The sequence below is a fragment of the Meles meles genome, chromosome 5 (assembly GCF_922984935.1).
Source record: "Meles meles chromosome 5, mMelMel3.1 paternal haplotype, whole genome shotgun sequence".
NCBI classification, from domain to species: domain Eukaryota; kingdom Metazoa; phylum Chordata; class Mammalia; order Carnivora; family Mustelidae; genus Meles; species Meles meles.
The window spans coordinates 68065977-68089894 of NC_060070.1; the positions used below are offsets into that span (position 1 = coordinate 68065977).

The window sequence follows — 23918 nt, forward strand, 5'->3', positions numbered from 1 at the left end:
AAGAGAATCCTAAGCTGATGTTCCCCACTGAGCATGGAGCCCAGTGTAAGTCTCGATCTCCACAACCTGAGCTGAAACCAAGAGCTTAGTCGACTGAGTGCTCAATGTTGCTTAATCAACTGAGCCATCTGGGTGCCCCTCCTCTGTTACTCTTATTTATAGTTTATATCCAGAGTTGTACCTGACTGGTTCATAAACTTGAATGTACATTTTGTTTGAATTTATTTTCTTACTTTAAAAACTGATTTCTTAAAGGTTATAAAAAATTAATATTTATTTAGGTAACAGAATTTAAACTAAATTTAAAAATGAATAAGGGAATGAAAGCTGAAGTTACTTTCATTTTACTTTTTTCTTTCTGCCAGCCTAGGAATCATGAAAATTCTGTTTAGATAAAAAGTAATTCACACATTTTTTTAAAAAGATGTATTTTTTTTTCAAAAGCTTTTATTTATTTAACAGAGAGATAGAGAGCGAGAACAAGCAGGGGGAGAGGCAGAGGGAGAAGCAAACTCCCCACTGAGCAGAGAGCCCGATGCAGGGCTCCATCCCAGGACCCTGGGATCATGACCCAAGTTGAAGGCAGATGCTTAACCGAGTCAGCCACCTGGCGCCCTAAGATTTATTTATTTTAGAGAGAGAGAGAGCTCAGGAGGGTAAGCAGGGGGAGGAACAGAGGGAGAGAGACTCTCAAGCAGACTTCCCACTGAGTGCGGAGCCCCACTAGGCTCCACTTCACAACCGTGAGATCATGACCTGAGCTGAAACTGAGAGTTGGACGGTCAGCTGATTGGGGCACCCAGGCGCCCCAGTAATTCATGCTTTTCATAAAAGAATCATTTTCCGTTGATGTATTGTTTACAAGTTCACATCTCTGCTTTTGTTTTTTGAAGTGATCAAGAGCTACAACACTTTTGAAATATGAACTCCTTTGTACGTTTATGAGCTTTTTTGAGAATAAGAATTTTTAAAATAATCAATAGGCATAAATTAAAACCATGATCCTAAAATTATCATGGACCTTACAGATTGGCTCTTTGTGACCTCCGAAATCATAATTTACCTCTGGAAGTACCACATTCTTTTCCTTTCTCCTTCCTGTCCCTTCCCCACCAGAAAAACTCTAACAATTTATCTTTAATCTTAAAGGGTAACTGTATCAGAAGCACCTGAGCTCTCCCCAGTCCTTGACAGCCACTGTTGTAACCCAACTTGGAAGTTCTTGGTCCTCAATTTCTAACTTTTGCTTTTGCTTCATTTACTTGATTTTTCAATGCACCCTCTATTTCAACAATTCTGTCACTAACCCATAGTATCCTAAAAGAGAGAAGTAACTAAATCTGCTACCAACAAATGAAAATTCTAAATTAATTTTTCATTTTATTAACATATCAGGTTCATGGATTGTTACAAAAGAACTTCTTTGTGTCATGTCTATCCAGTGAAGAAGGTCCTTAAGAAGATGAATATCCTATATAGGACAGTGTAACATGTTTGGAGGGAAAAAATCAGTTGATAGATTGCCTCTAAACAATTTTATATTGCTAATTGAACTTCTAGTATGAAAGCTCTTCAGAATCTTAAGCTAAAGGCAATCTCTGTTGTTTGTAAGTAGCTAGCCCCTGTGTTCAGTTCCACATTTCAGAACAAAAATCGGATATGGTCACTTTAAGTTTACATTTTAAAACCAAATTTAATTAGTTGAAAATTTAACAAACATTTCTTCATATCATAATTGTTAACATTTTTTAGAGTCAAGAACCCCTCTGATGCCTTGTTGAAAGTTATGGCCCCTCTTAGATTAATGCAGGTGTGTACATACATTAAATTCTAAATAAAACTATAGGTTGTCTCAGAGTTCTTAAAGTTCTCTTTGAACTCATAAAAAGTCTAAAAGAAACTTAATTAATTGAGTTTCTTAAGAGTATGCTACATGGAAAAAGTAAGTATTTTGAGAAAGATATGGATGAGTTATAATTTACTAAAAACACGTCAGTCCGCTGTTTCACAGTGGTTGGCCTGTGTACTGTCTTCATCAAAAGGTTCAAGTTCTAGTGGAAAGGAACTTACCCCATTTATTGTCCCTTAGCATCAGAAAATATGAGAGACCTTTTAAAAGCTTTTGAATAAGGTAGCTGAGTAATGCCCTTTGTAATTGTTCTCCAGGATTATCCCTTGCTAATAAAGGTATATAGCAACACCTGGGTCCGTTTTTGAATTCAATTTCCTAAACTTTTCATGTAGTCAGTTATCATCATTCACCTCTCTCTCTGGGAAACATTTCTTTTGAGCCAGGAGTAGTGAAGGGACCTGTGAAGAGCACCATCTGACTGAGCACTGATGCCCTAAGAGTTCCTCAGAGAACTCAGGTGACTGTTGAGGTGGTTGTCTAATTAAAAGCAAAGTTCAGGGGAATAAAATAGTACTGGACACCTTCCTTAGTCCCATATTTTATGTTATCAAGTAATTTGAACTGCATTATTACGCTTGTACCTGTTAATGTAAGTGAACTGTTTGAATGAGGTGTGTTTAAGGACTATACCGGTTGTATAAATGAATTTTAAAGATTTTTATTAATTAAGTTGAACTCAGCCTCTTTTGGACAAATAAGAGTCACTTTATGTTTAGGGTGGTGTTCCAGAAGAGTCAAGTGTAGAGGAAGTGTGTTTTCCTCAACGCTCACAGTTACACTTCTCATTCTCAATCCATTCATATTGAAAATGATGAGTAGTGACTGATGAAGCATAAATCAGCCAAGCTCTTTTGGTTGTTATGGTTTGATATCGAGGTGTTTCACTGTATGCTTTGGTTCTTACTCATTTCCAGGAATCACTCTGCACGATGAACCCGTCGACTGGGCGGCAGCAGGTGATCATGTTAGTCTTACGTTGGTTGGCATGGATATCATCAAGATCAAGTGAGTGAGAAAATGAATTTAAGCAACCATTGTTTTGGATATAGGACCTCAAAACATAGATTTTGCTGTTCACTTGCTAAACTGAAAGAATGAGTATTAATTTTGAATTTCATTTGGCCAATAATAGGCACTTATAGAAACAAACGAAATACGAATGATGAGCAAAACCTGTTTAAAACCGAAATTAATACATGCAGCATGTGTACTTGACATGTCCTTGAATGAAAAGTATAATGTATAAAAATGGTATAATGTTAATAATTGTATAAAGCTATGCTTTAACCCAAAAGGGAGTGTTTAGTAAAAGTCTCCGATTTACTTGATTGTTTTACTTCGTAAATGGTTTTAGAGGTATTGCTATTGGATGTATACTTATCTTTCCTCCAACTACCTTTTCTCTTTCTCTTTTGTTTTGTTTTGTTACAGTGTTGGCTGCATATTTTGTGGCCCTAAAGAACCCATTAAAGCTTGCACTCGTTTCAGAGCTCGAATCCTCATCTTTAATATTGAACTTCCTATCACTAAAGGATTTCCTGTAAGTTTCAGAATGTTTGTTATTGTCAATTCAAAGTAAACTTCAAAGTAACTTCATCCTAAAAAGTAGTAACTTACTTTTCAGGTGATAATGCTCTAGTTATTTTCAACTAACATCTTAATATTCTAATCCAGAAAAACATGACATTAGACTTTGAAAGTCATTTTTACTTTTTTATTTTGGTCCTTGAGGTTGGGGATTTTTCCAAAGAGGCATTAAGAAGAAATATATAATCATCAATCAAACTAATGATAATAATAGTCAAATTCATCTAGGGAAAATGGTAGATTTTTTTATTGTGTTTTAGGGTTATTTGACTTATCTTCTCAGATTGTGTCTTTCTGTTCTTGCTTTAGTATGCTTATTTATAGTGCTTTCCTATCATAAAAGTAATATATATAAAACTTTGGAAAACACACAAAAGATAAGAATATTCTATAAATGCATAATACATAATTATCTCTACACTTTACATTTTAGTGATTTTTTTTTATGTGTGCATGTTGGTATTTATGAGTCTATCCTAGGAATGCTTGCCATAGAGTTAACTTTAATTAGGCTGAAGCAATACGTTCAAACCCTGTAGGCTGTGAGGTTAGTTTGGTAGATTATTATTGTCCAGCATCATTTAAACATACACATTAATAGGGAGGAGGGGGATTTTATACTGTAATGTTACTTAGCCAGAAGACATACTGCTTGTGAATTTCATGGGTTCCTTCTCTTATGTGTAATTTTTTTTTCGGATGTTTGGGGGCCATACTCTGTTTATAGTTTGATACTTTGTTTTTGCCACTTAACAGATGACCTTTTCCCCACTAGGCTTTTCTTTTCTTGATCAGCCTATGTAGCACAGATTTGCAGGACAAAAAAATGTGTCTCCGTGAAATTAAATGACTTGCCTTTGGAAATACAGATTGTTTTCACCATTTGATGCATCATTGCAATAAAAATAAGACAAGAATAGTAATTGACCTTTAAACTTAATTTAGTTAGTGGTAATGTTTTAGGGGTCAGGAATAAATTTATTTAGCTCATTTAAATTCACCTTTATTTGAGATAACCATGTGCTTTGATTATAATCCTTTATAATTATTTCTTTGTAAGTTTGATCAGATAAAAATTATAAGATACTGTTGAAGTATTTTAGTTTTATAATCCATATTCCATTTCTCCCATATGCTAAAAAGAGGAGTAAAAGTTTCTCTCCCCAAAAAATGGATATAGTTGAAAATATTTCATTTTTAAATATTTAGAATTCATGTTTGATAGGCAAGAAACTACAGCTAATTTGCTATGAATGAATGGCCCCTGTTCTTAGAAAGCAGTATGTCCAGTGGGGAGAAGCTGGAGAGGTTGGTTACTGCATGTTTTTACTCATGCAGCAATAATTTTTTTGCCATTGGAGAGGCAGAGAGGTCGAGAGGTCAGTAGTTACTTTCTATAGTAATACTGTCTTCCTGTCTACTGTACTTTCTTAAAAATATGTATGAATTGAAAGTTTGTCAGTGCTGTTTTATGCGATTCCACCCGCGTATATTGATTCACGAATCCCCGGATGAAATTTGTTTCAGAAAAAACAGTTGTGTTTCGTCATTTAATCTACCCCTTGTGGGAAGAAACCTTCAGTTTTTGTTTGTTTTGTTTTTAAATCACAAAAAGGCTTCCTAGGCAATTAAAATAATACTGTTTCAGGAACTAATTTCTTAACACTACAGAAATGAGATTTGTGTCTCTTGGTTTATATGGTAAACTCAATTTAAGAAGAAAAAATAGAAGAATATGTTAGACTTTAAATTCATGCTTTTTTTTTATTGTGGTAGAATATTTTGTAAACATAAAATTTACCATTTTAATGATTTTTAAGTGTTCAGTTCAGTGGCATTAAGTACACTCACAACACCATCCATCTCCAGAACTTTTTTCCTCATCACCTCCTGAAACTCTGTTCCCATTAAACAGTAACTCCCTGTTATCCTTTCCCCTTTTCCCCTGAGAACTGCTATTCTGTTTTCTCTAAGAGTTTGCGTATTCCAGGTGCCTCCTGTAAGTGGACTCATACAGTTTTGTTCTTTGTTGTTTGACTTACTTCACTTAGCATAACATAATGTTGTCAGAGATTGTTGGTGTTGTAGCATGTATCACAATTTCATTTCTTTGTAAGGATGAATGTTGTTCTTTGTATGTATACGCCCTCTGTTGTTTATCCATTCATCGGTTGATGGACGTTAAGATTGTTTCCTTCTGTGAGCAATTGAACATCAGTATTTAAGTATATGTTGGAGCCCTTACTCTCAGTTTTTTTGGGTGTTTACCTGGGAGTGGAATTGTTGGATCACACCGTAATTCTGTGTTCAACTTTTTGTGGAACGACCAAACTGTTTTCCACAGTAGCTCTGTCAGCTCATGTTCCTGCCAGCAGTGCACAGTGGTTCTAATTTCTCCACTTCCTCATCAACACTTGTTAGTGTGTGTGTGTGTTGGGGGATGTGTGATTTTTGTTGTTTGTTTATAATAGGCAAACTCTAATGGGTGTGAAGTGGTATCTCATTGTGTTTTTGATTTGTACTTCCCTAATAGCTAGTGATATTGGGCATCTTTTCACTTCTTTATATATTTTGGATATTAATCCCTTGTCAGATACATGCTTTGAAGGTATTTTCTTCATTCTGTGGGTTGTCTTTTTGACCTTTTAATAGTGCTGTTTGATGTACAAAAGTTTTTAATTTTGATGAGGTCCTCTTTATCTTTTTCTTTGATTGCCCGTACTTTTGGTGTGATATATAAGAAATCATTGCCAGATTCAACATCAAGGAAACTCCCCCCTCTGTTTTCTTCTTTGAGTTTCATAGTTTTAGTTCTTTCATTTGGCTCTTTGATCTATTTTGAATTAATTTTTTGTACTTGAGTAAAGTAAGGCTTCATCTTCATTCTTTTGCTTGTGGATATCCAGTTTTCCCAGCACCATTTGTTGTAAAGACTGTCCTTTCTCTATTGAGTGGTCTTGGCATCCTTGTTGCAAACTAAATGACCATACTTCATTGATAACTTTGTAATATAGGTTACCTGGAGGTATAAGGAAAATAATAATTGGCTCATTTTGCCACCTAACAGATTACGTAGCTCATTATAGTTTATAATTTTATTTTTACAACTGCACCTGATGTAGAGTCCCAACCTTACCTGAAACTTTTCAAGTTACTGTGTTTCAGAATGCAGAAATATTCAGATGATAGAAGGGTGATGTGATGTATGTATGTTACATAAAACTCTAACAGAGAATGGGCAACACCCTAATCAAACATACTAATGATTCTGTGCCAGGGCATATTAATATTAATGCTAAGAGAAATAAATAAGGACTGTAAATTGCCTTACTGCAAGTGCTGTTTTACTAGTTAAATGGGTTTATAGCAGAATTAGGAAAAACTTAGATTTTCAATCTTTTGGATTTTGGAATTGCAGATAAGATTGTGCACTTACGTTAGTGTTGTCTGCACTTAAGGATGAGGAATTGGAAACTCAGGTGTGGTGGCTATCCGAATGAGAAGTGATGAAGCCAGGACTCAGACTCAGTACTGTCCACTTTGAAATCCAGTACTTTCTTTTCCTTTTACATTAGGCTGCAGACTGTTTTGAATTATATATGACTTTGGTTATATATAATATGAATTAAATGTTAAGATAATATATAATTACTTTCCACTTATTTGCATGTAGATTTTTTTCACTCGTGTGTTCCACAAGGGTTGTGTTTGTTTGTTTGTTTGTTTGTTTTTGAGCTATTACCTGTAAAATGGTGTGGAGATAAAAAACAAATAAAACTTAACCCCATACTGCCACAACCCATTCTTTTTTTTTTTTTTTTTTTTAAAGATTTTATTTATTTGACAGAGAGAGATCACAAGTAGATAGAGAGGCAGGCAGAGAGAGAGGAGGAAGCAGGCTCCCTGCTGAGCAGAGAGCCCGATGCGGGACTCGATCCCAGGACTCTGAGATCATGACCTGAGCCGAAGGCAGCGGCTTAACCCACTGAGCCACCCAGGCGCCCCCACAACCCATTCTTTATCCACTTCATTGGATGGAACCCATACGTAGTTCACAAATAGGTTAGAAGAAACTTAACTAGGTTTGTGTGCCTCTGTTTCAAATTTGGCAAGCCATGGATGGAGATCAGTACCAATTTCCTAGTCACACCTGAGCCAGCATCTGCTTTATGTACTTGCTTGTTGCAAAAGAAATGTTTCTTAGATACGTAGACCTACGTTGATGTTATACATTGGTGCTCTTTGACCCCTGAATCTATTGGATGCCCAAATGTTACTTTATCATGCATTATGGATTTCTCCTAAGTGTTGATTGTTAAATTTTTTTAGAATGTTTCTAGTTTATAATGGTCAAATGCCAAAAAAGGAAAACAATACAAAACAAAACCAAAAAACAAAAACCCAAAACTAATTTGCCTTTGCAGAGTGATGGAGGTTCAGTTGTGCCTTAAAAAAATGAACACCACAAGACTGATTTACTCCATGTGTTTTAGGTGTTCTTTTCCTTCATACTTTTATTTATTTCACAAATATTTACTGAGCATGGATTAACTACCTGGCCCTGCACTGGTGTACGTAGTTCCTAGTCTTATGCAGTTTGTATTTACCTGGGATGACCAGCACTTAAAACAGCAGTTACAATAAAGGTGAGATGTTACATTGTGGGATTACAGAACACAGGCGAAGGGATCTATCTCAGACTAGGGGTTCAGGTTTCTTGTAAGAAGCAGTGCTTTACTCTAAGAGAGGTAGAGTAAGATGAGTAAGAGTTAGCCAGATGAAGCTGATGTGTTCTGGCCAGAAGCACAATATGTGTAAAAGCCTGAAGATTAAAAAGGACTTGGTTCATGTAGGGAGTGGAAGCTCTATGTGTCTGGAGCAGAAAACGCGAGAGGGATGGAGAAAGATGAGGATGGAGAAGAAAGTGATGGTCAGGTTGAGAAGAGCCTTGGTGCCTTGTTGTGGAATTAAAGTTTCTGTGGTTTTAAAAAGCAAGGAGGTACCATTAAGTCTGTCTTTTAGAAAATCAGTCTGCTAGACATATGAGAAATGGGTGAGAGGGGACAAGAGTGGTGGCAGAGAGAGCAGGAAGGAGCCTGCATCTTAACTGGGTGAGAGCAGGTGATCCTGGACTGTGGACAGCATTGTCCTAGAGAGAGAAGTAGACGGAATTAACCAAGAGCTGATTGAAAGACCTGGTTTTTAGAAAATTACGGAGTTCAGGATTTTGGATCCATAGGTCCCCCGGGTATTTCTATTTTCTGAACGTGCAAACTGTTTGAGGCAGGAAGTTTCATAGTAGAAGCATCAGTGTTTCTTCAAGCAAGCAGCATAAAGTGGTACTTCAAGCCAGTTAATCTTTAGCTTTGCCACTTCCTTAGTGTTTGGTCTTCCCACTACCCTACCGCAGACAGGTTGCACACTCAGTGCTTATTATTTAAATCAGGATAGCCAGTCCGGCTCTGCCTCCAGTTGACCTCAGCGTAAAATTCACCTCTGAAACATGTCGCCATGGCCACATGAAGTCACTTGGCCTTTTTGATATTAAACTTCCTTACACATAAAACATGAACAGTAATAGCAAATATCCGAGGTCATCAGTTAACTGAATGTTTACCATGTCCTGGGCACTGTTTCAAAATACCATTATCTGATTTTCCTCAGTGGTGGGGAGCTTGAGGCTGGAGGTGTTGGGGGTAAAGGGTCTTTAAAGACTTGGCTTAAATCATACTCCTGGAAACTGTAGAATCAGTCCCGACTTCACAGCTTGTCTACCCTCCCACATAGTCTTTTATTCTCATTATCCAGCAGTGAATACATGAAGTACTGCTGACTATGACAAGCTCCCCCTTCCCTCTTTCTCATGAGGGAGCAGTTTGCATCTGTTGAGCATCTCCTCGAGCATCTCCTCCTCAGGGCCCTGTCTGATCGTGTCCTGTAAAGAAAGTTGTGTGATCTACTAAGGTTCACAGTGAGGTGTGGTGGAGGACCTCCGTGACCTCTTTGCCTTAGTAAGTTAGGGAACACCCTGGGCAGATTGCTGGGACTTAGAGGAAGCAGCTGGAGACCCTGGAAGTTCCCAGCAGGAGCACTGGCTGTAATAATGTGATGACAGGTGACCGTCAGAGTGAAAGGCCACAGATGTACGGTAAAGGGTGTTTTGATGTGACATTTTTTTGTTTTAGGTGCTGTTACACTACCAGACTGTCAGTGAACCTGCCGTTATTAAACGACTGATTAGTGTCTTAAACAAAAGCACAGGTGAAGTCACAAAGAAGAAGCCAAAGTGAGTGTTTTAATGCACAAAGAGTGAGCACAAGCAACTTAGCAGATTTTTTACTGGTCACTTCATTTTTAGAGTGTTTTTCTTTGTGATAAGTGAAGTCTATTTTTACTTGCTTCTGAAATCTCCCCCCCCCCCCCCAAAACCTAGATTAAAGGAAACACAAAACATCTATTTAAGCTCCTACCTAGGTATGAATGCTAGATATAATTTCTCTTGTGGATGGTGGCAGTGGGGTGTGAATTGCATATAAAAATTTAAGTATAGGGGCGCCTGGGTAGCTCAGTGGGTTCAAGCCTCTGCCTTCAGCCCAGGTCATGATCCCAGGTCCTGGGATCGAGCCCCGCATCGGGCTCTCTGCTCGGCAGGGAGCCTGCTTCCTCCTCCTCTCTCTCTCTCTCTCTCTCTGCCTACTTGTGATCTCTCTCTGTCAAATAAATAAATAAAATCTTAAAAAAAAAAAATTTAAGTATAGATTTATATGTATGCGTCAGGCCCTAGATACTGAGGATGTAAAAACAAAGGGCACTTAAAAAATCAGTTCTGGGGCGCCTGGGTGGCTCAGTGGGTTAAGCCGCTGCCTTCGGCTCGGGTCATGATCTCGGGGTCCTGGGATCGAGTCCCGCATCGGGCTCTCTGCTCAGCAGGGAGCCTGCTTCCCTCTCTCTCTCTGCCTGCCTCTCTGCCTACTTGTGATCTGTGTCTGTCAAATAAATAAATAAAATCTTTTAAAAAAAAAAATCAGTTCTGCGTTTTAAAGAATGAATTTGAATTATGTCTAGCCACTAGTTCCAAATTCCAGCTGAGTGTTCCTCTTAACTATCTTGTCACTCCCTTAATGAGATCATTCCCTCTGCTAACCAAGAACACTCCAAGAAGAAAGTGAATTACATACTGTGTAGCTTCCAGGAATTACTTACCTTCTGCTCAGAATCCACTTGGAGCTTTAAGCTGAGCTATCACCACCATGTTGTTTCCCTCTGTTTTTTTTTAAAGATTTTATTTATTTATTTATTTGTCAGAGACAGAGAGCGCTTGAGCAGGTGGAGTGGCAGGCAGAGGGAGAAGCAGGCTCTCTGCTGAGCAGGGAGCCCGATACGGGACTTGATCCCAGGACCCTGGAATCATAACCTGAGCCAAAGGCAGCTGATTAATAGACTGAGCCACCCAGGTGCCCTGTTACCCTCTGATTACCGTTAATATCCAGGCCTAAATGTGGACAGGTCCCTTTGGCTGGGACAGGGTTGGGATTTTTCAAGGGAAGTGCTTCCTGAGAAACTTAAGTTTCTTACCCTAATTCAATAAAGGGTAACCACAGTTTGGCTTGGCTGCTCTAGCTTTGGGGTTTTCCTCACTTCAGCCCTCTGGGGAATCCCACCCAAAATCCCCCTTTTTTAGTCTTTGGGTGTTCCTCCTCATTTGCACCTGTGTAGGAGGCCAGAGGGGGTTAATGGGTTCATAGGTTGGCTAGGAGAAGAGTCTTTACACTGCTCTGAACCCAGGCCTGTTTCTCCGTTAGTTAGGAAGAAAGGGCTCCTTAATCTCTCTCTTACAGGTAGTCCTTTATTTTATTTTTAAGATAAATTTTAATTTTAATTTTTAAGATATTTAATTTTAAAGATAAACTTACTGAACTGTACAATGTTGTGTTAATTTCAGATGTGCAGCTTAATGACTCGATAGTTCTGTGCATTTTTCAGTGTAGTGACCGATCTTCATTTTTAACCCGAATCTTTAGCTTCTGGCGTGAGTGTGGCTCCTGTTCTGAGAACTGTAACTAATCGCTAACATTACTTGAGGATCACTGTTTGCTGGGCTCTGTCATGACTGCTTTCACATGATATACATTCTTAGCAACCCTATGAAACACGTACTATTTTCCCCATTTTTCAGATAAGGAAACTGAGGTGTAGAATGGTTATATAACATGTTCAGGTTCACAGAGCTAGAGAGGGGCAGTCAGGCTTTTAATCTAGTACCTTGATTCACATACACTATGTTATTTTTGGCAGAAGCCAGGTTGTTTGACCCATCACACCAGTGATTTGGAGAATTCTTAATCTAGAATTGACTCATCACATCTAATCCTGAATTTTCCCCTCCTTGCTTCTGCTACAAAGTCCTTGCTCAGTGATGCTAGGTTTTAATATATTTTCATAGTAATTTTCCCTGGCACCTTATTTGTAGCTTTTTCTCTTATTTTGCACCAGTATAATTTGGTCTTTCTCCTTCATTTCCAGTTCAAGGATATTGTAGACTCAACTGCTTTATGTGGAATGGAATCAAGCTTTCTAAAAACAATACTTAAGTGCAAATAATGAATATATTAGATGCTCTCCTTTCTTAGGAATGGGACTTTGGACTGAAATTGCCCAAAACCAATATTTGGAAATTTTGGAATACTTTCTTAGAAACTTGAGTTTGGCTCTTTCTAATCTGTCTGTCCCTGAACTAATCTTGTAGACGGAGAGTCTATAATTGCTATCTTCTATCCTTCTAGAGCACTTCAGAAGTAAACTAGAGAACCTTTTTAGAGTACACCTTTTGGGTTATATTCTTCCAGTAAATTTAGAGGAGCCAATGCACAAGGATTTTTGTTATATATTTGTATGAAACTGTTTACAGTCAGGCTCATGTCTCCTGTGTCTGTCCTCCCCCCCCCACCTTCATTTCCTACAAACACCATATTGTGAAACAATCTCATGTGATTTTCTTCTGAAAAGCTGTTAAAGAATCACTATTCCTATGTGAGAGAGAGAGGAAGGAGGGAAAGAGAAATTTAGAATAGTCTGTTGGCACTAGGAGATTGTCCTCTTCATAGGTAACTTTCCTAACACATAATCTACCTGTTAGAATTTTATATTGTATCCCTCTTTTAAAATGACAATTCTTTACTTTCTTTATTAATTGAACCTCTCAGTTGCATGAGGAATGAAAGGGAAAGCTTTTTTGGAGGGTCCTTGAGCATTTTAGGTTATAAGATCCTTCAAGAGTTGTATTTGGAAGATTGGTTTAAAAAAAAAAAAAAGTATATGTAAAATGAACCAGCTAACATTTCTTCTATCTAGAATCATTCCTCTCATTTCTTTCAACTAGCCCAGAAAAATACAAAGGCATATATTTTCATTTTAAAAAAAAACCTTTTCTTTTGAAGTTTTTGAAAGTTGATTTGTTGATCGAAAGTGAAATACTTATTTTTCAGTTGTTACTGTGTTTATTCACCTGTATGGGCCACCCGCCTTTTATTTGACAGACTGTTGACTAAAGGCCAGAATGCTTTGGTGGAGCTGCAGACACAACGCCCAGTGGCTCTGGAGCTGTACAAAGACTTCAAGGAGCTGGGCAGGTTCATGCTGCGCTACAGCGGCTCAACCATTGCCGCAGGCGTGGTCACGGAGGTATGGGGAGGGGACTGGTGGCTTATGGGTCCGGGTATCTTTTCTGTACCTACTTCATAAGAATGATTCCTGAGAATTTATGACTTAAGGGGGATACAGTTATAGTAGTAGAACAAGATTTTAAAATTTATATTAAATTCTTTTTAAATGATAGCAAGAAAATGTTGGGTTTTAGAACTTTTCATAATGACACTTCTGAACTGTCTTCACAAATAATGTTTCTCAGAATTTAAGTAAGTTTGTTGAAAAATAGATTTGTAATTAAGCAATCCAGATTACATGAACACAGTCTTTAAAAGTCAAATGAACTGGGGGAGGTGATTTCGTTTGCTGGAAGAGCTCTCATTACTTTTTTTTTTTTCTTTAAATAACTGGTTCTCTGTGCATTTAAAATAATCCATTCAGAAAGTTCAATGAATGTTTCTGACAGGGATCTTTTGTGTCATGTAAGGTGCAGTTGAGTTTTGAAGAAAATAGCCAGAGGTGAACCAGCAAGCTTCAGTAATTTACATGTTCTTCCACACAATCATGATTAATATAAATCTTAGAAATATTATATTTATAATGAATACTTCATGTGGTTGTTTTCTGCATAAAAATTATTCACTGTATTTAATGGGATGTCTGCTTTGAACACTGGGCTCTGTTAAAGTTGCATCAAAATTTAGTTACACATGCAACCTGTGAAAGGCTTTGGGATTCAGCTGCCCAAGTTTGTTACCTCCCCACTGAGTCCTAGCAACACAAGCACGTTTCTCCTTCAGTTCATCACCTGTAAAAACTGGGTATGAGGACCTATCTCCCACCGTTGCAAAGTGAAAGGCTGTCACAAAGTACTTGACACAGTAATTGGCATTCAGCAAATGTTACCTCACGCAGGGTCTCACAGTCAGCCAAAGCATTCTTTCTAAAAGAGCATTCTAGAAATAAGATAGTTTCTTGTGGAAAATAATGGAGAGATTGTAGTAAGTCTTAGAAATAGCATGACTGGAAAAGGGGGAAAGTTACAGGAAAAAAGTTTCATCTTAACATAATGATTATGTTGCTGCCATTTTCCTTTGTTTTCTTAAAATGTGACTGATGAAATTACAGCACCTTTTCTTTTTTTTCTTTTACAGATAAAAGAATGATGGGTCAAAATTTGTACCATGTTTCCAAATGCATTGAAATAGCTAACCTCTGTTTTTAAAGAATCCAGTTGTTCAAGTTAAAGGAACAATGTGCAGTTGGTTATTTTTTTAAACAAGAGAGAAACTTAAAATGATATAATCAGCTGCAAAGAAGTATTAATCATCACTCCTGCAAAAATTTCAAGTTGCCAAATGGCAAAGAAAGGCTAATACTACACTTTCATTAAAACAGCGGGCTTTCCCTTTGAAATGTTAGTGAATGGATTTGCTGAGGTTTATGTTAACCGTCAGAAGTATGTATTAGAAGACAGTCAGTCGTCATGAAATGAACTCTACTTCCAGCCATACCACAGACGTTTACAGTGTTCAACTTTACTGCACACATTTTAAGGAAAAGTAATAAAATGGATTGTTGAGGCAGTTAGTACTCAACCCAGTGGTTTTTGTTTGTTTGTTTGTTTTTAGTTAACTAAGAAAAGATTTCCTGAAGATTATAGGAAAGGTGTTTGGTGTTGAGCATAAGAATATTCTTCTTCTACCAAATGAACTTTTGGAAATCTTAGTTTGGAATTAGTGGAAACTGTCCCTTTGGTAACCAAGATATTATTTAAAGTATAAAGCCAGCTAATAAAATGCCTTAGTTTGAGCATAACAGCAGACTGTGTTTTGTTTCTTAGATTCTGTTGAGATTCTCTACCACCATTGCTAAGAATGACTTAAGGATTTTATGGGATCTGTTTCACCTAAGTTTCTTGGCTCTTTCACATGAATTCTTATTGTTGTTTTTTTGTTTGTGTTCCTAAAAGCAGGTCGAATTTCATCTCCTCCATTTCTCACCATAGTTTTATTTCTCCTATTTATTTATTTATTTATTTATTTAGAGGAGGGGTAGAGGGAGAGAGAACCTTAAGCAGACTCCATGCTCAGTGCAGAGCCTGGCACAGGGCTCGATCTCGTGACCCTGAGATGATGACCTGAGCCGAAATCAAGAGTTGGAACTTAACCGACTGAGCACTCAGACCACGCTCTTCTGCTCTCATTTAGAATTACGTATATGATAACTTTATCTTTCTCTCGCATACCTTATAGACTGCAAGTCCCCTGGGAGTAAAAGTCATGTTTTTCTTTGAAATTTCAACAGCAAACTCCAAGGTATACTTAGTTAACAGGTATTTGTTGAGTTGCCTCCTGAGTATGAGCTGCTTTAGCGTAGAATTCGTGCTCAGCCGAGCCTGGGACTCTGATCTGATAGACTATATGCTGAGCTTTCTTTATTGGGAAATGGTGTGATTTGTACGTTGGTGACTTACCGTATACAACAGCATGTCCTTGGTTCTGCAAAAGACTACATCCGCGTGCTAAAATGCACAGAGCGTAAATGCGCTGCTTGGAGAACGATCACAGTGAACACACCTAGATCACACATTTCTTTACTGCCAAGTATTGGAGTAGTTGTTACTTGCTACGATAAGATAAACTTGCTACGGTAAGAAAGTATTCTATTTATATATTATGTTAATCAGAAATGTAACTGGTAAGTCTGGCAAAACCTAACTTAAAGTGACTTAAGCAAAAAAGACAGACTAGCAGCAGGCTTGCTTTGACTCTGCCTAGATCAAGCAGCTCGCAGTGTGAGCAAAGACTCATCTCTACTCTGCCTTCCCCAGTGTTGGTTTTGCCCGCAGACTCCATATAGAACCTCTTGAAGTTTCACACATAAATCTTCAGAGGCTTCGTCAAGAGTCAAGAGCAGGTTTAAAAGAGCAGGTGTTTTCCAGAAGTTCTAGAAATATCTTATCATTGACTATAATTGAGTCTAATTTCTTTACCTGGGGCATCCTTGTAGTTGAGTGTGAAGTGAATCACCCATAGCACATAGCTGAGATTCCTGGGAAGGAAATTGAGGGTGCTTTTAGGAAAGGGAAATGGATTGAGACCTGGTAGGGCTGGGGGCCAAAAACAAGAAATAACCACCATGTTATGTAAGGTCATGATAGAATTAACTTTAAATAAGAATCAGCATAAAACAAATGGTAGTAGCAATAGTAGAAATGAATTTTATTTCTTATATTGTGATGAGGTACGGTCTTTCTATTTACATTATGTTTACCACTGGTTTTGCTGAAGTGGGGGTGGTGACATTAAGGGGACCACCTGTGGGACAGGTGTGCTGGCAGTGGGAGATTGGGGCTAGGGGATAAGACATATAGCAGCAAGCATGCCCAAGGTTGGTTTTGGTGGAAATCCTCCCCATGAAACTTCCACCCATATTCATAACAGTACATTCCTTTGGGGTTACTCTGCCTCCCATACTGTGTTTCTTCTTGCTCTGTGTGGTTTTACTGTTTGGTCACACAGGTGGCTTTGTTCTCTGATCTCAACTCTGAGTCTTTACTGCTCAGTTGCTTCTAAAGTAACTGGGCTTAAAACCATAGATCCATGTTTTGACTCAGTGTTATTTCACATGTTCATTATTTATGACTATTTGGGCCCCTCTGTGATCTTTTTATAATATAACAAGATTTTTAAAAATATGTATTATAGCTTTTAAAAAATGGTATAAAAATACAAAATTATTTGAATGTCCCTAGCATATTACTGATCTATAGGAGTTCATCAAGATTATACAGCTGAAACACACACACCCCTTCCAGAAGAAGACCCAATAAAAATTACTGGGTCATCACTTTCTAGTTTTCCTCTAAAATATCCATGGAGATATTAATGAAAAAACATTTCCTCCTTCCTCAACATGAACTTGCCATATTCTAGGCGCAGGAGAGAGCTCTGGAGTGCAGGTCTTCACTGTGCTGACAGCCCAGCCAGGGTGGGAGTGGGCTTCTCAGTACCACAGTCTACGAAGGAGAATTAACAATAGGAAAGCATCCAACAGGAATGTACCCTAAGGACAATGCAGAAGGGTCTAGATGGGGAGGGAGACCATTAATGCTTAAGTAAAATTTTACTTCTATAAAAGATTCTCTTGAGTTAAAGTAACTCAGTCTGTAAATTATAGTCTCCCACCTGACTGTTTAGAAATTAGTGGGGGAAGCGGGGAAGCAGGTTTTGCTTTGGCAATATCATCCAAGAGGGCAGCTTGTGGCCTCCAAACTAGCAACATTTAAAATCCCACCAACAGTGAGAACCATTCTTTAGAACCCGCCCACCTCCAGGAAGAAGAGCCACATGAGTGAGAATAATCTAAGTAGGACCAGAGCTGGCACAAGCCCGCAGCGTCACGCTGACATGAAGGATGGGTCCCGGGGCAAGATGAGCCCAACGGTGATGTTTGAGCCATTGAAAGCCCTTCTGTATCAGAGATCTCAGAAGAAGTAGAATGGATGAATAATAGTCTGGTTCTTTGAAAATGCCAAAGCTATTCAAGATTTTAGAAAACACTGATGAGATGAGGCATGTAACTGCATGATAGGATCAACTGGGATTCGAGGTGAAGCGTGAGGTTCGGCTCTTGTGGGCCAGCTCTGCACCACCTTCCCAGGGAACCCCGGGACTCTGCTCACAGTAGCAGAAGGTGGGCTGTCGTCGCGTTCCTCTCCCTGGAACACTTTCAGGGCTGCATTCTCACATTTATTTGTATAATTCACTATTTTCTCCTACTGAAATCTGAGTCCCAAGAGGAAAGAGACCTTTTCTGTTTATTATTTCATTATCGGACTTAGTCCCTAGCACATACGATTGTTAAATGATTGTGAGAACTAATGCTGGTGATAGCAATATGAATGATCTTAAATTCCTTATGCCTGTGTTGTCCGAAAATTACAAGTTTTTATTTCTATTCTAATGCTGTGTGTGCAGGGGCTATTTTTATAGTGAAGGAAAAAGAAAGCTTAGGGAAGCAAACTTCAGCACTGCTTCTGTCTGTCCTCTTGTCTGTTAAGACACAGCCCTACTTTGGACAGTCTTTCCTGACCTGGGGTGAGCTCGTAAGCCTCGGGGATTCAGCTGTACTTGCATTTCAGAATCGGGCCAGAAGATCAACTGGCTGCCAGGGATTCTTCCAGCACCCGCATGGACATGCGATGACCGGGATGGTGAAGGGAACTCACTGCATTCTCGCCTGCCAGCACTGGGCTTACACAGAATTCTTTTAAAGATGACTGTGGGGGCACCTGGGTGGCTCAGTGGGTTAAAGCCTCTGCCTTCCGCTCAGGTCATGATCTCAGGGTCCTGGGATCGAGCCCCGCATCAGGCTCTGCCCTGCGGGGAGCCTGCTTCCTCCTCTCTCTCTGCCTGCCTCTCTGCCTGGTTGTGATTTCTCTCTGTCAAATAAATAAAATATTAAAAAAAAAAATGACTATGAAACATAGTAACAGGCCCGTGGAAAAAGCCAAAGTATGTGTAGGGTTCTGAGCAGGTGGAGGCAAAAACCTTTCCTGTGCATTGTAGGTAGCATAAGTTTTCCTTTAACTGCTGCATGGTGTCCATGAGATGTACGAGATTTGATGGGTTGAGAACAGAATCAGAATAGGTTAGAAGAGATGGCATGGGAACCCAAATCATAATAGCAACATCCGAAGCCTGTAAAAATAGATATTAATTGCAGACAGTGAATTGATGATACGGAGTTTTCCTTGGAAACCAGTCCTAGATACAGATGGATGAAAATGATAGACCCCAAGATTGCAGTTGAAGACAGTATGACGTTCTTATGCAAAACATTACAAAGGGATTACAATCACATTTTTTTCTGTTAAAACTTTTACATTTCTATGATTAAAACAAATCTTGGGACCGAAACAAAGCTCCCCAAAAAGTCATCTTCAAAGAAACAAAAATTAACCCCAGTCTTTTTTGCAGCACTAAATTTTAAAAGACAAAGGAACACAGGAGCTAAATATATAAAACTTTAAGTTAGAGGGAATGCAACCCATGAACCCATTCTTCAGCTGTATGTTGTTTACAGGTGAGGGTAAGATGTCCTTGTGGGAGAAGGGTGAAGGAAGTGGGGAGGCAGGATGTAAAATGCTCAGATCATGGAGGTAGTTCAAAGCTTTAAGATTAGGGAGGTCGTGACAATATCATGCAGCAAGCATAGGCTGGTGCCCATCACTTGTAGATGTCATCGGTCAAAGACCACCAGGGCACAACTCGTCAAAATTCTTTCTTTCTTTCTTTCTTTTTTTTAAGATTTTATTTATTTATTTGATGGAGATCACATGTAGGCAGAGAGGCAGGCAGAGAAGGGGGTGGGGGGGGAGCAGGCTCCCTGCTGAGCGAGAGTCTGATGCGGGGCTCGATCCCAGGACCCTGAGATCATGACCTGAGCCCAAGGCAGAGGCTTAACCCACTGAGCCACCCAGACACCCCAAAATTATTTCTATTGATGCTTGCTGCAGCAAGAGAGAACACAGACCACAGAGGATGAATTGCTCAGTAAGAAGGTGTAAGGAGGGGTTGTTAAAGAATTGGCACGTGGAAGTAGGTAATTTTGAGGAGGGCTCAAGTGAGCAAGGGTTTCTTCTGGATTGGGTGCTGTCAGAAAGGGAGTAATTCCGCTGCTGGGGGACCCACTTTTATCTGAGAGGTCAGGGCAATGAACAAGGCACAGCGACGGCAGTCACTCAAGTTAGCCACAAGAGGGGGTAGTTTCATCATTTTTAAGGTTTACACAGTCCTTGGGTTTTCGCTCTGGTGTGATCACAGAGCGACCTAGTCTGACGTCAGATTTAGGAATTGTTAATGTTTGACAGAAAAACACCATGGCCTGCCTGTGAGGCCCAGGCCAGCTTCTAGCTCTCAGAAGCGACTTTTTATCACATAGAAATCACTGAAATAGGTAGAAGTAACAGTGTAAAACTGACCACATAAAGAGGTCAATTAAATTATACCTAAATATGGGGATAGGAAGTAGCTTGTGGCTTTTGTAATATCAATTCAGCACCCCATCAACTGGGTTTAATTTTGTGATTCTTGGACCAATGTTCTGTTGGAGAAGGTACACACCACCGCCAGGCTCCTGCTTTCCTCCACCCTGGTCCCACGATCCACTATTATAGTGGAGAGACGGGCTCATTGAAAGGCTGCAGAACCAGGAGGGAGGAGAAGGACATGGGGCCGGAGAGGAGATAGTCTGCTGGTCAAGTTTCTTGTGGAGACAAGGCAGGTGGGGTTCTGAATAGATAATTCCTCTGCCTGGGATTACCCATTTCTTGGCTGCCCCTTAACTTCCTCCCTATCCTTCCTTAGCCATCTCCCGAGCCTCGCGAGTTGCATCCTCTGATCCCTCCAGGAAACTCACACGGGGCTCTCCATCCTTACACCTGGGATCGATCTGCATCAGCGAATGCCTACCCTTCTCAAAAGAAATGCTTTTTGTCTATGAGGTGAAAACACTATCCTCTTCTGAAATATTCTAGAACTCTTAGTCTTCAGAATGAGTACACTCCATAGATCATGTTTATAGTTTTTTTCAGTTGAGATTATAGTTCTGAGTCCTCTATTCTCACTGTGCAAGACTTGGCACTAATCCGTCCACTGGGGCGTGGTGGGGGCAGACCTGGCTGCTGCCAATGGGAATACCCTACCCCAGGGGCGTGACAAGAAGAGATCAGCACTCAGCAGGACCCGCCCGGAGTGCAGGTGGTCCAGCCCAGAGAATTCAGGAGCAGGTCACATCCAGAGGTACAGGGAGGCAGCTGGGACCACAGGGGAGCAAGGTCTCTATTCCTAGGCCTGGATATAGGGTTTTATGTCTTCTTAAGGGAAACAAGGCAAGAGATGACTGCCTACATTTCGAGGGACGGTATGAACGCAGGTTAGGGCTCAGGTCGAAGTGAGGCTGGTTGCAGCGTCCCAAGGAAGCGCCTCCCGCTTCAACCAGAGCTCCAGTTCCAGAGTCAGATTGGAGGCTGATCTGCATGCGGGGGGTCAGTGGTTGCAGTGTGGACAGAAAAGGGCTGGTAGGACAGAGGGAGGAAGGTGAAGGGCCATTGGATTATGCCAAAATGGACAAGGTCAAGCTTGAATGGCAAGTGGTGCAAAGTGCAACTATGACTAATCCCCACGTCAGAGACCCGGCCTGTTTCTGTGTGGGGAAGCTCCAAGAAGCACCAGCCCTTTTTAGAAGTCCTAGGTCCATCTTCTCATACTACTCTGCCATTATGTGGCAGAAAATGCCACCCCCATGGTGTCCTTAGAAAGTCTGTTTCTTTAAAAAGCTCTCCCTTAAGCAGTCCTCTACTTGGAATATTTTGGATTATTATGAGCTATACAAAAAGACCAAAAGAATCTGATTAATCAATCCACATTAGTCTCAGTGGCTTCTGTCACATAATCAGAGTTTTTCTCAGTAGGTGGGGTGAGAGAAATCTCAGTTAAGTGGGTGAGGGAAAAGGAGGGTCAGGCATATTTTTGAGCATGAAGTGCTTGGGAGAAAGGTGCGCTTCTAGGAGGTTCAGAAGGAGCAAAAAAGACACAAGAAGCTGAGAGTGGGAGAACCAGGGACACAGTCTAGGGAAGGTCTGTCTGTCTGGGCTGGGTATTTCCCTGAGGTCTCTCTGTTCTGGGCTCCCCGCTACTGTGTTCTGTGGGTCCAGGGCTGGGGTCTGCAAACCGTATGGCTCACATCTCTTGCCAGCTGGCTTTCTGCCAATGGGAGGCCCTAGGAAGAACCTAGAAGGAGGAGGAGGGGGGAGATGCTACCTTCTGTCTCCAGTCTCTGTCAGCATCTCTGCAGGCACAGCGGGTAGCTTCTGCTGCAGCCCCCACCCCCCGCCCCCCCAGGCCCGCAGGAGCTGCTGCTACCCACCACTCCTTTGTGCGCCCCTGTCTCAGACATGGCAGCCTCTCTTCCCTGTTACTAGATGTTACTATTGTCTGGGTACCCCTGCTGGACCCGGCCCTCCCTGAGCTGTCTAACCCAATGTAACTCTTTCCTCCTATTAGACTTTGAAATACGCACAGTGTTTCTGTGTCCTGGAACAGACCGGGGCTGTGTGTAGCATTGTATCTGTTTGTCCATGTGGGTGGTCCCTTTTTCTTTATGTGTGACTAGGTATTCAACAGAAGCACATCCAAATGACCCCAAACCACCCACACGAGAGAAAGAAAAGAGAAAACTCACCTGGGACAGGAAAGGCTAAGAATTTTAGACTGAGAAAATTTTTTTTTTCATCTTTGAACTTCTTCCCGTTTCTTCCTGGGTAGGGAGAAGGAGCCTCAAGAATGTGGCCATGTTGTATAAAATGAGTTCTAATGCCAAAGTTTCTGCAGAGGCTTTGAGCTGCAAAGGAGAAGAGACCAGGGGGCTTGGTCCTGTGTTCAGTAGACCATCACAGGGCAGTTTTAGATTTGCAGAAAGGCCTGAAGCTTCATTGCACACAGAGCAGAGACCCTGTTGTTTGCAATCGTGATCTGCAAACATTTTGGAGATCATTTAGAGAGAGACCAATTAAGTTGGGAGCGGGGAGGGCCTGAGGACGTGCACAAGCCAGCAAAAGTCCCAAATGACCGACGGATTTAGAGTATTGATATCTCACATTTGACTGAATTTTATTTTATTTTATTTATTTATTTATTTATTTTTTTAAAAGATTTTATTTATTTCTTTGACAGAGAGAGAGATCACAAGCAGGCAGAGAGGCAGGCAGAGAGAAAGGAGGAAGCAGGCTCCCTGCTGAGCAGCGAGCCCGATGCGGGGCTCAATCCCAGGACCCTGAGATCATGACCCGAGCTGAAGGCAGCGGCTTAATCCACTGAGCCACCCAGGCGCCCCTTGACTGAATTTTAACTACGAAAGTTGCATATTCCTATAGGTTCACCAGACAGTATTCAAGAAATTTAGAAAACTATGTGGAGTAAAAAGAGGAAGGAAAAAAAAAAGAAGAGGAACCCTCGTTCCTTCCATCCCCCTCAAGCAGGCATCCGAGGAGATCCTGTTGTGTTTATTATCCACTAGCTCTCCTTTTTCACTTAACAGTACATCCTTTCAACGGCTAAATCACATTCCTTACGCTGGCTGCTGCAACTCAGTATCGTAATTGTCAGTTGGTAGGTATTTTCTATTTTGAAATTACAATTAAAAAAACAATACCCTGTGACTTATCTACTTGCACCAGAGCAAGAAATTCTCTGGAAGAGATTCTGAAAAGGGGAATTACTAGCCTCAAAGTGGGCACATTTTATTTTATTTTTTAATTTTTAAATAATTTATTTATTTCAGAGAATGAGAGAGAGCGAGTGAGCATGAGATGGGGAAGGGCAGAGGGAGAAGCAGACCCCCTGCTGAGCAGGGAGCCCAATGCAAGACTCGATTCCAGGGCTCCAGGATCATGACCTGAGCTGAAGGCAGTCTCTCAACCAACTGAACCACCCAGGCACCCCAAGTGGGCACATTTTAAATGCTGACGCTTCCAGACTGCCCTAACCCGTGTTCTGTGACTGCACCACCGCCCCTACCCACCCCTTCCACCCCGAATCAGGGGAGGAGGAGAGCATGTGCTTTCCCACATCTGCACACAGAGTGGTATTACAGTTTTCCAGTCTGACTGGGGAATCAGGGCGCCTGTCTGTGTTTCATATGCTCTTGATTAACATGAGGCGGAGCACCTTTCAGGCTTTCATTAGCCAATCGCATCCCTTTTACTATG

At 40.3% G+C, this 23918-nt stretch overlaps 1 protein-coding gene across 1 annotated transcript in view; it reads left to right on the forward strand.

Moving 5' to 3' along the window:
• The window catches only part of HBS1L (HBS1 like translational GTPase), an 87429-nt gene extending 72465 nt beyond the window's left edge, over positions 1-14964 (forward strand). Inside the window, exons 14-18 of the mRNA XM_046004946.1 lie at positions 2827-2917; positions 3344-3452; positions 9685-9785; positions 13036-13180; positions 14299-14964. Coding sequence (XP_045860902.1) covers positions 2827-2917; positions 3344-3452; positions 9685-9785; positions 13036-13180; positions 14299-14310 — 458 coding nt within the window. The 3' untranslated portion in view covers positions 14311-14964. The remainder of the gene's footprint in view (positions 1-2826; positions 2918-3343; positions 3453-9684; positions 9786-13035; positions 13181-14298) is intronic.
• Positions 14965-23918: the final 8954 nt, after the last annotated feature.